The sequence below is a fragment of the Canis lupus genome, chromosome 1 (assembly GCF_048164855.1).
Source record: "Canis lupus baileyi chromosome 1, mCanLup2.hap1, whole genome shotgun sequence".
Taxonomy (NCBI): domain Eukaryota; kingdom Metazoa; phylum Chordata; class Mammalia; order Carnivora; family Canidae; genus Canis; species Canis lupus.
The window spans coordinates 92,529,011-92,543,988 of record NC_132838.1 but is presented as its reverse complement, the minus strand read 5'-3'; the positions used below and the strand labels follow the sequence as shown (position 1 = coordinate 92,543,988).

The following is a 14,978-nucleotide window of genomic DNA, read 5'->3' as shown; positions in this document are numbered from 1 at the left end:
CCCCACACATTAATGAGGCCTGACCTTCATCACTGGTGGAAATAAAGACTATACTCCAGGCCCGCACAATAGTCCTGTCTGCCTGTGATGAAACAGCGCTTACTTCCCTATTTAAAAAAAAACACAAACCTTAATGAGGTATGAATCACATCAAAAAATGATGTATAATTAACATGTACAACTTGATGACTTTGAAAATGTTAGTATACACCATAGTCTCCGCCATAACATATCCATCACTTCCAGAAGTTTCTGTCTGCCTTCTTTACTTATTATTTTGTGATTAGAACACTTAACATAAAATCTGTCCTTTTAGCAAAATTTTAAGTATGCAATGCAGTATTGTTAGCTGCAGACACGATGCTGTGCAGTAGATGTCTAGGAATTAAGAATTGAATTTTTCATCTCACATTACTGAAACTTCATACCCTTTGACTAATAAACTTTCCTGTTTCTCCCTCACCCCAATCCCTTGCAACTAGCATTTACTCACTGCTTTGATGCATTTGACTATTTTAGATACTTCACATTAGGTGAAAACATACAGTGTTAGTCCTTCTGAGTCTGGCTTACTTCATTTAGCGAATGCCCTCCAGATTTGTCCATGGTATTGCATATGGCAGGATCTCCTTTTTAAGGAAGAATAACATTCACTGTGTATATACAGCACATTTAAAAAAAAAAATCATCCATTAAGTCCTCCACTGCTTGCCCCTGAGCGTAGTCTTTGACCTGGTGACGGCAGTATCCTTGCTGAGTACTGTGTAGGGAAGTGGGAAGAAAGGACATGACTCACAATACCTGCTAGGTGCTTTGCATATCCCATCTCACTTAGTACTTGTGTGTTAGGGTCATTAGCTGCTAACATCAGAAACTGGCTCTGCCGACTTAAGGAAAAAAAGAGAGAAAAGAATTCCTTAAAAGATACAGGATCATTGGCCACTAGGTATGGAAACTACATGACCAAAAATAATTTCCAAAGTCATGCTGCAGGATTGAATTTAGAGAGACAAAGGTGCACCCAGGGTTGGGCACCTTAGCGGCATAGCCTGCCCCCAGTGCTACCTTTGAATGCTGTCCTTAGAAGCTCCCTCTGACACATGGGCATTGGGAGGTAGCTGTGATCTCACCTGAAAGGATTCTGTGACATCCCTGAATCTTCACATTCTGAGCTTCTCATGCAAAGCACATCTTGGCAGAAGCTAAATCATGCCTGTGATTTAGCTTCAAGGGTGCTAGAAAAGAGAATCGGACACCCTCCACTTCCCTACTGGGAGACTGGTGCTGCCTCAGCAGTGAGGTGCTGTCCAAACACAGGAAGCAGTTCAGATGCCAAGAGGCACAAGAGAATGGCAAATGCTCACTGAACCATTCAGCAAACAAATACGATATATACTGTTAATCTGATGTATAGATAAAGGGACCAGAGATATGTACATTTGAGTAATTTGCTTTAGGGGGTGCACAGCTACTAAGCGGTAATTATATGCAAACTCAGGTTTGTATACCCATATCTACATATCAGAGAGAGATCTGAATAATGCATTTTTCCCCCATTGACTTGGACTTTAGAGGCTGTTTTAGTTTCCTAGGGCTGCCATGGCAAATTACCAAAAACTAGGTAGCTTAGAACAATAGAATTTTATTCTCTCACTATTCTAAAAGCCAGAAGTTCAAAATCAAGGCGTCGCAGGGCCATGCTCCTTCTGAAGGCTCTGGAGGAGATCCTTTCGTGTCTCTTCCTAGCTTCTTGTGGTTTCTGGCAATCCTTGGTGTTTCTTGACTTGTAGATGCATCATTCCAGTCTCTGTCTCTGTTGGCATGTGGCAGTCTCCCCCTCTGTGTCTCTGTGTGTAAATTTCTTTCTTCCTGTAATGACGTCTATCATATTGGATTTAGGGCCCTCCATAATCCAGTATGTTGTTTTCTTAATAAATCTTTAAAAACCCTATTTCCAAACAAGGTCATCTACAGGTTCTGGATAGGCATGAGTTCTGGGAAACAATTTTTAACCCAGTGGGGAGGCCAAAGTTCATGTTGGGTAATATATCATAAGAACTCAACCCAGGGATTAATTTTGTGAGGTAGAAGTTATCAGAAAGACTAGAAATGGGCCTTGGTCTTAAGTGATTTCTTTGGTCTATGAACCTTAAGGGAGCCTTTGCATAGATTCCCAAATGTGAGTGTGAAGGCAGATGGGATGTCTGTGCCAGGATTTTCCTGAGCTTCAATAGAATCTGCTCCTGAAGGAGTATGGGAGAAAGATGCTATAGTCAGCAGAGAAAAATGCTTTCATTTGGTATGAAAGCAAAGTGCAGCTTTCAGGGAGATCCAAAAAGACTGAATAAACAATGGTCTCAGACTGTTTGACCATTTTTTAGGGCATTTGGGAACAAGGGAGCTTGGGGCTTTACACAGACTTGTAAACAAGATATCTGTGCTCAAAGCCCATCTCTGAATCTTTCAAGATGGTGACAAGTGCCTCTAATATTTTTTGAGGTTAATTTTAAATTGGGGTAAGAATGCCTACTTGGTGGCTGTAAGAATTTAGTGAGCTACCGTGTGCAGAGTCTCAGCACACCGTCAGAATGCTGTGGATGGACGTAACTGTGGAATCTGAATCAGAGATCATCGGCACTACTCAGACTTGTTGGCGTAACTAGGTTATGTTACTGTAACAGTCAACCCCCAAAGCTCAGTGGTGTAAACCACCAGAGCTTTATGTCTCATTTAATCCATTAGGGGTCAGCTGAGGGCTGCGCTTTGTCTCCTTCTCACCCCAAACCCAGTCTGAAGGAGCAGCCTCCGAATGCAGAGAGGAGAGATTAGCTGACCACACCCCCAGTTCTTAAGTGACCACATGTGGTATTTCTGGTCACATTACATGGACCAAAGCAAGTCATGTGGTCACTCCTGCTTTTAAAGAGCAAGGGAGTGAGATTTTACTGTGTGCACAGAAGGAGAACCAGAAATAGTTGGTAAATGACACTAATGACCATCATACCAGATGCCACTTTTACAAAATCATTAAAGAAGGGACAGATTGCTAAGGTGATATTGTCAGTGCATCAGCTGTGCATGTGAGGGAAGTAGGAAAGAAAGAGAGGGCTTGAAGGATTAATATTTCACTACTATGGTTTTATTGGTTCTCTTACTATTAATTTCGGCCTGGTGGATTGCCTACCCACTGGATGCAAGCCACCTTAGGAAGTTCCTAGGGTTGAATTTCTAAGCCTTTGTGTTCCCTCTAAGGCAGTGCCAGCCATGAAAGACCAATTTGGAGCAGCTACTGACTTTGCTAAAGAATTAGATAAAACACTCTATGCAACAATAATTTCTAAAGTAGGTGACTTTGTTTCAATATCTACTTTTCAGGATAAGAATATAAAAATATAAGTAGACAAACAAGACAAAATCAGTAAGAAGCAGTCACATAGGTTCAAACAATCAATTGATAAGCAGTTTTAAGTACTGTACTTGAACCTGGTCTTTTTTAGCACTGGACCAGGAATTGAGCTCTGATGGAACTTGGACCTTAAGCTCTGCTTTTCACTTCATTTCCTAGATCTGAGCTATTGACAGCCATTCAGATTCAATGGTGGCTTGGGTTTAGAAGTCAGAGGCACCAGAAACCCAGAAAAGACAGAATAACAGAAAAGAATGCCAAGAAACATGTTGAATTTCATATAAATTCCATGATTTTCTTAGCCTCGGTTTCCTGAATCACAGATCATGGGACAGAGGCTTAGGTGAGGTTAGGGAGGGTGATCTCAGGAAAGCATGAGTAAGGGGAAGGGGAGTGAGACCAGGAAAGAAGGAAGGAAGGAGAGAGTAAGAGAGCATATACTGAGCTTGCCAGAGCTTTATGAAAAACTGGTTGCTCTGTGTCTTCGAAGAGGCCATGTGAAACAACTTTATCTCCAAGTAGTTCATCCAATGTGAGGAAAGGAGAATGACTGGTCCATTGGCTACCATCTTGCTTTGGTCAAAGTTCACCTCCAGATGGTATAAACTTCCTTGCACTTCAGTGGCACACATGCATGGGTGCCGGGCAGGCGCTGTAGTGCTTGCTTCATGCCCCAAAAGCAACAAGGAGACTGCAGCAGGAGACAAGGAACAAAATGCATGTGGCATGAGTGGGGCGAGCAGTTTTGTCTTCCGCATGACCAATCTGAGGAATGAGAGGCACCCCTGCAGCAGACTAGCAGACTCCTTAGGCAGCAGCAGTGATGAACCTCAACTCCAGAGTTTGAAGATCAGCACAGGTGATTTCTAGGGCTGCTCTAAGCAAACAGCGAGGCAAATGTCCCATTCTGGCATGACGCAAAACTCGAATTATAACCACCACCCCAGCTTGGGACCTGGGAGTCCATCTAGACCTTTTCTTTTCCCTTCCAGCCTCCAAATCCTTTAGCTTCTGTTAACTTAGCATTTTTGCAACTCTTGCATTCCCCTCCACCCCCCAGCTCATTCTTACTTCTCCTTTTTATTGTACCTTTCCTGGAATGTTGCAAATCTTCCAGTTAGTTTTCCTACTTGGACCAGAGTTAAAATATCTGGCTTTATGTGGGAGAAAATCCCCACTCAAGTTGGCTAAAACAGTTGAAGGTGGCATGACTCCAAGGTATTTTAACCCAGTTCCTCCACACATCATATCCTAGTTTAACCATGTCCAAAAAGGAAGAGGTATCTTTTCTATGTGTCTGTCTTAGGGGGGAGGAAATATTTCCCAAAAGCCCCCAGCAGACTTTCCCACAGGTCTCATTAATAACATATCACACAGCCAAACCTAAAGCCATCTCTGGCAAGAGGAAAAGAATCAGCTAGGATTGTGCTAGATGGTTCAGGATCCCTCCCTTAGGCTGAGGATGGTTAACTGCATGCAGGATAGATACTCAATAATATTGAGGTTCTGATAGGAAGGAAGAAGGGACTACTGATGTAGTTAGGAACCACCGGATCTGTCTGCTACCTCTGGGCTTATGCCCTCCAATCCATACCACCAGTGTGATGCTATTAAAATGCAACTATCAAAGAATTCTCCTGTTGAAACATTTTATGATCCTTCTTTGTTTAAGGATCCAGTCCAAGCTCTTGATCTTGTATATAAGACCGTCTATGATCAAGTTTCTGCCAGTTTCTCCAGCTTCTGGTTATGCCATGCTCATGTCTTAGCCATGCCCCTTCTTCTACATCTAGCACAAAGATTATGCTCCTGAGGAAATTGTCTCCTAAATGTGACTGGCTCTATCATTCACAGGTAGATACTCCCTCAAGTCAAAGAGCATAACATTGACTCAGCTTTCAATTTTCACTGCTCCGATTACCATATTGAAGTCTTTCCAGACTCCTGGATAGAATAGACTGTTCTTCCTTCATATTCTCACCATGCCCTTTATGTAATTCCATCATTGCCACTCTAACACATCATGGTGCTTCTTTCTTACACATCTATTTCTCTGTGTTCATCTCTGCATTCCCAGCACCTAGCAGCACTTGGCACAGTGAGTAATATGAGACATTTAATAGATGTCTGATGGATGACTATGTGTCTAAAGTGAGATGAGCTAATATGAAACCAATGGCAGCATAGGAAGAGGGTTAATCATTTTAGGAAGATAAACTAAAAGTCATCAACATATTCTGTGTTTTTCATAATCATGCGGGGAACTGGTGAAAAGGTGGTGAAAAGATTGGTGATGGGTTTATCTATCCTCTGCCAGAAGACCAGGCAGGATGAAGCAAGGGTTCCTAAGCACTAATTATGCATAATTTAAATACAGACAGCTCTTTGGTTGTAACCAAGTTTCACCGCACAGCAGATGTAGAATTCTGTCTTACGAGGAGCTATCACGGCAGGATTCTTATGCCGTAATGAAAGCGCTAATTATCTGTACAAGATTTAAGTCTTAGCTGCAAAGGCCATAAAGGGATGTTGTCTGCAGGCCTTGAGATGATTTGGAATTTTTCTTCCATGACCACAAAAGGCTAAGCAGTTTCCTCATTCTGTTACTGCCTACAGGCTTTTTAGTCAACCTATCAGTCAAGAGTTAGGATACCGGCAGAGTCAGGGGCAGTTTTGGGGGGTATGCAGCCCATGGCAGGTAATGATGGTAACATGCGCAGTCCTGCAAGAGCATGGGGCATGTTACCAACCACTTGAAGTGGTTTGGTGCGGATGTCTACAGTGGTAATAAGATGATGTCTGGAAGAAGCACTGCTGGCCGTGAAGTGGACAGGTGGGCTGGGCACAGAATTTAAGAGTACAGGGCATAAAAAGCTTGCGGTTGGGGGATTGCAGTTCAGAGCAGCTATTGATATGCTCAAGCAAAGAAAGAATGCATAAATAGTAAATAATAACTGGCGTCATTTGAGGAATTGATTGTGGGATGATTGGGACCTCAATCTTGGAAGACTGATAAAAATGCTGGGGCAAAAGAGAAGGCTAAATGTGACCAATAGTACTGTAGGCTAAGCAGTACAAGGCATAACATAAATCGAAGATGAAGGGAGTGGCTAAGACTGCAGGGTTTGAACTAGGTACATCTATTTTCTTATTTCCTCTCTGCCATTTATTAAGAACACAACTTGAACTTCATCAGATGCTCAGCCTCTTTACAACATGGAGAAAACAATAGTGCTCTGATTATAGAGTTGTCATCACAAGTAACTAAGGTGATGCCTACAAAGTACTAAACAGGCAGAACAACATAATAAGTATAAAACAAATGGTATATATTTACTTAATTTTTACTCCATTATTCAGGAGTAATTTTGTTTCACACTTCCATAAAGACGCAGATATTCCTCATTAGTTTTAATCTAATAAATCCAAATAAATAGCTTTGAACCCACTTGGAGAGTTTTTTAGCCCTGTCCAAACATTTTGCAGGATTTCTTTGCCCAGGAAAACCACTAGAGCATGTAATTAAAATCATCTGTATAAGCAAAAGGATGACCCTATCTTTTTAATATTTTTCAGCCTTACTTTATTTACAAAAAAATTCTCAGGATTTTTGGCCACTATTACATGGACCAATTGTTGACTTTGCCCTATTAATTCTGACAGGCATTTCACACCATTTTTTGGTGCTCCCCCACTTTAGCCCCAAATTAGCCATGTCTTCAGTTACTGCCTGTGTACCTAGGGGCAGCCAAGGATGAATTCACTCTCCAGAGAAGCGTTGTACACAAGAGGTCACTGGATCATAGTGTAATGATAAAATGGCAATATATTTTTTTAAAAGCCATCCTTTGAATGATGCTTAAGATCACTACATTGGAGAGAATTATTACACTGGAAGAAGGTGTTTTCTGAGGAGGTAATATTTTCTGGATCCTGAATTGGATCCCTATTTGTGGTAGCAAGACACATTTTCATTTATTCCGTTTGTTCAACAGATTTAGTGAGTGCCTCTACTATGTGCCAGACCTGTGGCTATTATCAGGGATTCAATCGTGAGTGAGAAATAGATGGAAGTCTCTCTCTTAACCAAGCATACAGTCCAGGGGAGCAGACATTAATCAAATAGTCACGCATTGAATGGAAAGTTATAACTGTGGTGAGTGTTACAAAGAAAGAGCATGAGGAGGTGATGATAAGAGAGCATACAACAGGAGGACTTTACTTAAGCTTGGGAGGGGAGCATAAAGTAGGGACATCTTCTCTCATGGAGAGCCATTTGGAATCTAAAGGAGAAGTTGGTGTATCAGCCAGGGACCCCACAGGAGAGAGATGGCATACCTAACAGAGTGCTTTAGGAGAATTAAGTAACAGGACTTTCTACCAAGATGCGCAGAGTTAAGGGAAGCAGCACAGTATGGTAAAGCAGCCCAACACTAACAAGAGTGGAAACCTTTTACCACTTGTGGACCACAATGGGTGGTTACTGGAAAGCAGACATGATAGTCATAGCTGTAAAGATGGAAGCCCAATAGGAATTTTGCCTTTGGGTAGAAGGGACAACAAATCTGTGGAAACCCAGGAAGGAGGAAACCAGGAGAATAAATCATCTGACCTGTCTTCACTCTGACTTGCTGTTGTCTTTGCTTTTGAGTGCTCCCAACTGGAGTCCAATGTCAAGGAAGCCATTGACACAGTCCACATAGGTTAGACTCCTGACAAAGAGCATAGATCTGGAGGAGCAAATAGAAAGATCTAGCACAATGGACACTGAGTAGATTTAAAAAAAAAAAAACACAGACTGTTATCACAGAGTGTGCAGTGGGGAGCACCCTGGGCAAAGGGAACAACATGTACTAAGGCCCTGTAGCACGAAGGGACATAGAACCTTCCAAGAAGGCCTGCCTCAGATGGTCACAAGAGTGACCCAAACTACATGCTGGGATCATCGTCAAGGAGGAAGGATAGACATCATGAAGACAAACAGTATAAAATGTCAGCTCTGTGAGGTGGCTTCGAAGCCAAGAAATAAAAAATGGGCCAGGAAGCAGAAGGAAAGATTGGGTGAAACAATTCAGCATTCTGGGCTCAACCTCTTTGGTTCCTAGCTATGCATGCCAGAACACTACCAGAGTTCAAACTGCTGGAAAAAGTCATAAGCCTTTTCCAGAGATAGCTTTAGGTGATGTTGGAATGAGGAGACTGCTGTGTTAAGTCATTCTGTCATTTAGTCAACAAATATTTATTAATGGCTTTTATTTTCCTGTTGTACTAGGGACTGAGAGATAAATGATGTGATTCTTGTCTTTGGGGAGCTCATGGGCTCAGCAGAGAAGGCAAACATGTAAAGAAATACTTGCAATATCTGGTAATACTTTCTCCTGGAGAGCTATGTACCAGACACAGAGAGCCCAGTCTGGGCTGACTGTCTGGGGAAGTCAGAGCAGGCGCCCCAAAGACGGAATCTCTGGGCTTGGTCTTCACGTCCCCAGGTGGAAAAACCAGAGGAGGGATATCATCCAGCAGAAAAGTATGGATCAGTGCAAGCCACCTCTGAAAGCAAACAGTCTCTAGATCTCAGTGGTTTAGCATAATAAAATGTCTTTCTTTCTCATGCCATGCTGAGTGTTCTGAGTGGTTCTTTCTGAAGGGGTGACCCAGGGATCTAGGTCTTTTTCAGCTCTGGCAGGTGGTTTCCAGAGCCACTGCGTAAGGAGCAGAGAGTGTGGGGAGTCACAGTATGCCTTCAGCCACCCTCCCACAGAAGAGACACTCGTCACTTCCCATCATACTTGGTTGGGCCGAAGTGGTCTGGTGGCCATGAGGAGATGCAGAGGAGCAGGAAACATGGTCCTGGCTTGGAGAGAGCATGGACCTGGCAAGCTGTGAGCTGCCTCTGCTGCACGAGATTATGCACAAGGGAGCCTAGAATCAGGAAGAAGCATTGCCTTATCAATAAAATGGCAATAAACTGTGTACTGCCCATCCCAAGGAGGCATGATGACCAAATAGATAGTGTCAGGGGTACATCCTTTGGAAACCATAAATGGCTTTATAGACACAAGGGGATTTTATTGTCTATGCCCAAGGCAGGGGATAGTCTTTCCCTAGGGTAAGAAAGTATAATTTAACATCTACCAAGGCCCTCAAACATACCTAGTTCTGTGATGGACTGCCAATGCTAGAATAAAAAATAGGCTCACCATATAATCTTTCTGTGAGGACCAGAAAATAGGATTGGAGGTAGCTTCAAGGCTTCCTGAAGTGCCATGTAGGAAAGTGTGTAACAGAGTTATCTGTGTAAGCATTCTCTCTTCTCACAGATTTGGAAGCCCCAGCTGAAAAGGTGGTATATGTCCATTAGAGCCTAAATATTTGCCTCAGCCTTTCTTTTTTTATTCTTCATCAGAAAATTTATCCAAGCCCTCCACATCTTTTTTCCAATATTGCAGGGCTTACATAGACAAGGCAAAATGTTCCTTTCCCTTTCCACCCTCTCCTACCAGCCCCAAACTGAAAATCCCTTTATTAATTTTTTAAATACATGAGTGGAAAGGCAGATGGCATTATCTGGATAATGCTAGCAAAAGATCAGACTCTTTTCCAAGGCCTATGCTATGTTTTGAGATAACCAAATCAATAAGGTTATTTTGGTCTGAAATTAGTTTGTAACTTTTCATCTCTCCTCCAGATATGGTTTGGATCTATTAGAGCATCTTCTATCTAATCGACTACCTTGCCAAAGGTTGAACCACATATATCAGGCTCCCTCCTATCTCTGACCTTTTACTCTTTCTCCCCACTACCTTTCTCCTCTCTCTCCTACTGGCAAACATTTCTTTAGTTTTTAGTCTGAGAAGTCAAGAGAACTGAAAAAACACCCTTCTGAGATGTGCTTCATGGCACCCTAATAAAAGAGACCAAGAACACCATTCACACATTTCCAGGGCACCTGTCACCAGACCAAGCAAGTTCAGTTTCCATTATTTCTTCATTTTGTATCCATATTTTGGACTGGACGCGGACTCTAAAGTTTCATATTCTTATTGAATAAGGCTCTAAAAAAGGTTCTTTTGGATCTGTGTATCTTTTTGGAAGAGGGGGAAGCTGTGGATTGTACTGTCCATCTTACTGACCTTCATTCCCTGAACAGCAGTCATAGGTGTTCTTGGAATGGAGCAGAGCCATGTGAAGATGATGTTATTTCCTAGGGAGGATGAGGGGAAGGGAAAGTTGGTATTTCTAAAAGTGTAGACAGCCTGACAGCAAATTCCAGAGCCTGGGTGACATTTTAAATTGGTAATGCTCCTAATTACCCAAGCCCTAGGAAACCATATGGAATACAGCCACAGTTCTAGAATTAATGTAAGTGAGCACTGTGAATCCATCACTAGCAGCATGCTTCCTTAGAATAATGGCAGAATATCTGTGTCAGCACAGTATGGTACTGCAGTTAAAACACACATACACACACACATACACACATGTGTGCACACCTACCCTCTTGATAGTTCCTATTTTTGGGAAGAATTTTCCTGCCATCAAGGTAAAACAAAAGTCTTTTCTAAATTTCCTACAAAAAGTAATATTTTGTCCTTGTCAAACATTGCCTATTGGTATCACTGTGTTAGAATGTCAGATTTATAAAGATGAACTTAAGTAAGCAGTGTATAGCTTTATGGAACTTGAGCTTGGAGGCAGAAATGCCCAGATTCAAATCTGAACTCCCCAGTGTGCTTCTAGGTGAACTTTGGTTGGTTGTCAATGTCTCTGAAGTTCCGTTTGGTCATCTGTAAAGTAGACATAATAATACTATTTACTGAAATGCTTATTGTGAGGATTTAGAGCCAATCAAAATGCATTGCTCAAAGCTAGTACTAAAAAATATTGAGTCAAAGTCATTGATGTAGCAGGAACCCATTAACCTGAAATTTCAGTGATCAGATTGAGTTTTGGGCCTTGGCTTCAGCAGTGTTTGGGCAAGGGACCCAGTACATGCCATCCACCTCTTGCTCTCAGTGTATCCAAGTGTTGGGCCCTCATGCTAGTAAGTGCACAAGTGAATGGTGATTATCTTTATTTAAGTCCCAGATCTGAACACAGAGAATAGAAGAAAAGTGTCTGTAAATGCCATGTGTCCACTGCCTTAATATCCCCCTACTTTCCACCTATAAACCTTCCCACCTATGTCAAGAGACCTGGGGGGGGAAAAAGCACATACCTTACTTTTGGATTTTTAAAGACTTTATCTTCAATTATTTCTGAAAAAATATATAAATTTAAATATATATGAAATTATATATATACATATATATTAATTATGCAAAGTATATAAAAACACACAAAAAAACTGGTGACAGTTTTCATTTTGTGCTAACAGAGGCTCATTCATGACACTTTACTTTTCTTGGCCCTAAACATCCTCAAAGTGACCCATGTTACAAAGAAATTATGTGCCAAGTGCTTTGTATACACTTCATGTTACTTAATCCCTACAGCTGACCTTGAAAAGTGGATATTATTAACCCCCCTAGACATCTGAGAAAAAGGAATGTCACAGAGATTTGTAAGTTGGCCAAGGGAAGACCACTTAGAAGTAGCAAAGCTCATACTTCAATGAGATCCGATAGTGACACTCAAAGTTTGCATGGTACCAGCATACCTGTGCATGCTCTCACCTCTTTCTTTTCTTTGCTTTTCCTTCCAGATTGTTCTAGATGTTGGTTGTGGATCAGGAATACTATCATTTTTTGCCGTCCAGGCTGGAGCTAGGAGAGTGTATGCTGTTGAAGCCAGCTCGGTAGCACAGTATGCTGAGGTAAGTGGCTGTATTATTACAGTGGCTATACTCACAAGGTCTTCAGTAAACTTTAGATGACTGGGTGATGGGCTCTTCCAGGTAGGTCATTTAGAAGAATTTTTTTTTTTTTTTTTTTTTTTTACCAGTCTGATTTTTTTTTTTTTCCTGTTGGGATTTTACTGCTGCAGGAAGCCAGACTTCACTGTGGTAATTGACATGAAAACAAGTTTTTAAAACATTTTACAACACTGAAAACACAACAAAACTTTCTGCTTCCCCATCCATTGGGTGGCAAGTGGGCCTGGGGGAGATTAATGTTTTCTTATCTTTAATGACTGAACAAGGTGAGAAGTCAGACTTCACTGGAACTACATTTATTTTTTTCTTAAAGACTGTATGGACAATAGCTGTACCACTCATTTAAAATTTTTACTTTAGGCTTAAGGAGCTGTTGCTACATGGTTGTATTTGGAGCACAGACAGATATCTGTGTTTCAAGGAGCTTTTTCCAATTTCAAGCTCCACTTGGAGGATAGAGAGATGCTTTGTTTTAAGTATAGCACTCTATTACCATTATGACATGTGTACAAATATTAGAGAATAAGTCAAAGTCAAGAGTCAGGTAATAATGGCTTTGGTAATATAATAATAACCCAATCAAGTTACGGAGATTGGATATGTGTGAACAGGGTAATGTGCTTGTCATTCACACCTGGAGGAGGCCTGAATTTTAATGAGGGATAGGATGACAGAGGAAAGCTTGGCTGTTCCTTCTGATGAACATAGCAGAATGTTCTTCTAGCCCTTGGCAACTGGTAGCTCAGAGTGATGGTTGGCTTTGCCTGAGTGAGCAAAGAGGGACCAGAGATGACTAGACAAATGCAGCATGTTTGGAAGGGTAGAGTGCAAGATCCTGATGGCTAGCATGCTGTTATCATACTCTTATTTTCCTTCCAAAAATGTCAGATAAAATATTTTATTTATTTATTTTTTTGGTTGCTTCCTCCTTCACCAATTTTTTAAAGTTTTTATTGAAATTATTTTATTGAATTATTTAAAATCTGATACACACAAAACAATATTTGTAAAAGATGTAAGTGTAAAGGATTGTGATATAATGATCATATGCCCTCTACCTCTTTTCAGAAATAGGCCATTAGCATTTCCATTAAAGGTCTGTGTGTCTTGTCCCCATTGCTTCTCCTTTCTGCTCTAAACAGAGGTAACCACTATCTTGAATTTTTGTTTATCATCCCCTGGCTCTGTAGAGTTTTACCACATGTATTTCTATCTCTAAAAACAAAGCCCTTATGAACTTTTCATAAATGGAATCATAATGTATATATTCTTCTATAATTTGCTTTTTTCATCCAAGATTATGTTCCTGATGATCATTTTGTGGATGTGCACAACTGTTGTTTTATCTTCTCTGGATAGTGTTCTATTGTATGAAGTGCCTCAAGTTGTTTGTTCATTGTTCTGTTTGCAGAGTTTGGATGGCGTCTATCATAAAAGTGTTGTTCCGATTATTCTTGCACAGCACTCCCCAGTACAGCTTTGCTCAAGTTCCTTGGTAAATACCATCAGTGGAATTGTTGGGTCATCGAACATGCATACTTCATGTCTGCTCTGTGATGTTCACTCTGCTCTGTGATGCCCAGCTGTTTTCCAGAAATAAAAGTAGCTCTTCTGGTTTTCACTCCCTCCAGGAATAAACAAGAATGCCACTGTTCTATAGTTCTGTCAGCACTTGATATTGTCAGGCTTTGGAATTTTTGTCAATCTGGCATTTATGACATGATGTTTGCTGTTCTATTTGCATTTTCCACCTACTAATAACTTTGAGCATCTTTGCAGAGTGTTTTAGCCATTCGTGCCTTCTCTTATGTGGAATAATTGTTCACGTTTTTTGAACAATTTTTATTTTGAATTATTTTTCTAATTCTAATTAATTTGTAGGAATGATTTCTATGTTCTAGGGATTAAGCCTATCTGGCTATATTGTGGAAAATATCTTTTTCCAGTTTGTACCTCACCTTTTCTCTTTCTTTATGGTCCTAGTAGACTTTAATTACGAAATTCTAAAAAAATAAGAAGAAAGTATAAGCTTATGAAGAGAGAACTCTGTAGTTAAAAGTGCCACCTCTTAGATTTTCATGGGTCTTAAAATGCATTTCTAAGGCTAAGGAGGTGAGCATAGAACCCTGTGTCAGATGCTGCTTAATCATTTAATCATACTTTATTCATTTGCATCCCATAATTCTGTTTTTTGGGAATATAAGAGTAACATATACTGATTAGAGTCTATTCCTGTCTTCAGAGAGGTTCTGTTCTGATAAGAGATAGTTGTCTCTTGTATCAGATACCACCCCACAAGAAGAGTGGCATAAATAATTCAAGGATTTTCTTTTTCTCATACAGTTTGTTTTCAATATATTTTAAGGTGATTTGAGATATAATCTTTTTAAAACCTTGAAAACCTAATATCCTTGGTTATAGTATTTTAAGGAAAAACAGGAAGGAATTAGCTAGTAATTTCCTTGCTTATCCTAGCCGTAATCCTATCTCCAACCCCAGCATAAACTCTCAATAATCATCAGCACACCCTGGGAGGAGCCATTCTAGAACTGTCTGTGTGATTGGTTTCTCCAAGAGACTCTTCATCCCGATTAAACATATCAGCAGGATTGTTGCCCTTCTCACAGAGTGGGGCTGCCCTCATGGGCACTTTTTCTCAGAGTGTGGCTGCTGTATAAGGGTCTCTAAGCAAGAAGC

The 14,978-nt window shown here is 40.8% G+C and overlaps 1 protein-coding gene and 1 long non-coding RNA gene across 4 annotated transcripts in view; one reads left to right on the top strand and one right to left on the bottom strand.

Annotated features, from left to right (window-relative positions):
* The window catches only part of LOC140640406 (histone-arginine methyltransferase CARM1-like), a 250,059-nt gene that overhangs the window by 161,465 nt on the left and 73,616 nt on the right, over positions 1–14,978 (top strand). For both annotated transcript variants that reach the window (XM_072839730.1, XM_072839740.1), the window contains exon 5: positions 12,111–12,221. In XM_072839730.1, coding sequence (XP_072695831.1) covers positions 12,111–12,221 — 111 coding nt within the window. The remainder of the gene's footprint in view (positions 1–12,110; positions 12,222–14,978) is intronic.
* On the bottom strand, positions 3,676–10,743 carry LOC140640400 (uncharacterized). 2 transcript variants are annotated; one of them, XR_012037117.1, is made up of 5 exons: positions 10,540–10,743; positions 9,607–9,741; positions 9,196–9,328; positions 8,019–8,136; positions 3,676–4,097 (listed from the first exon to the last, which is right to left on the bottom strand). It is a non-coding gene; the product is annotated as an uncharacterized lncRNA (long non-coding RNA). The 2 variants fall into 2 exon arrangements; XR_012037116.1 differs by lacking the exon at positions 8,019–8,136.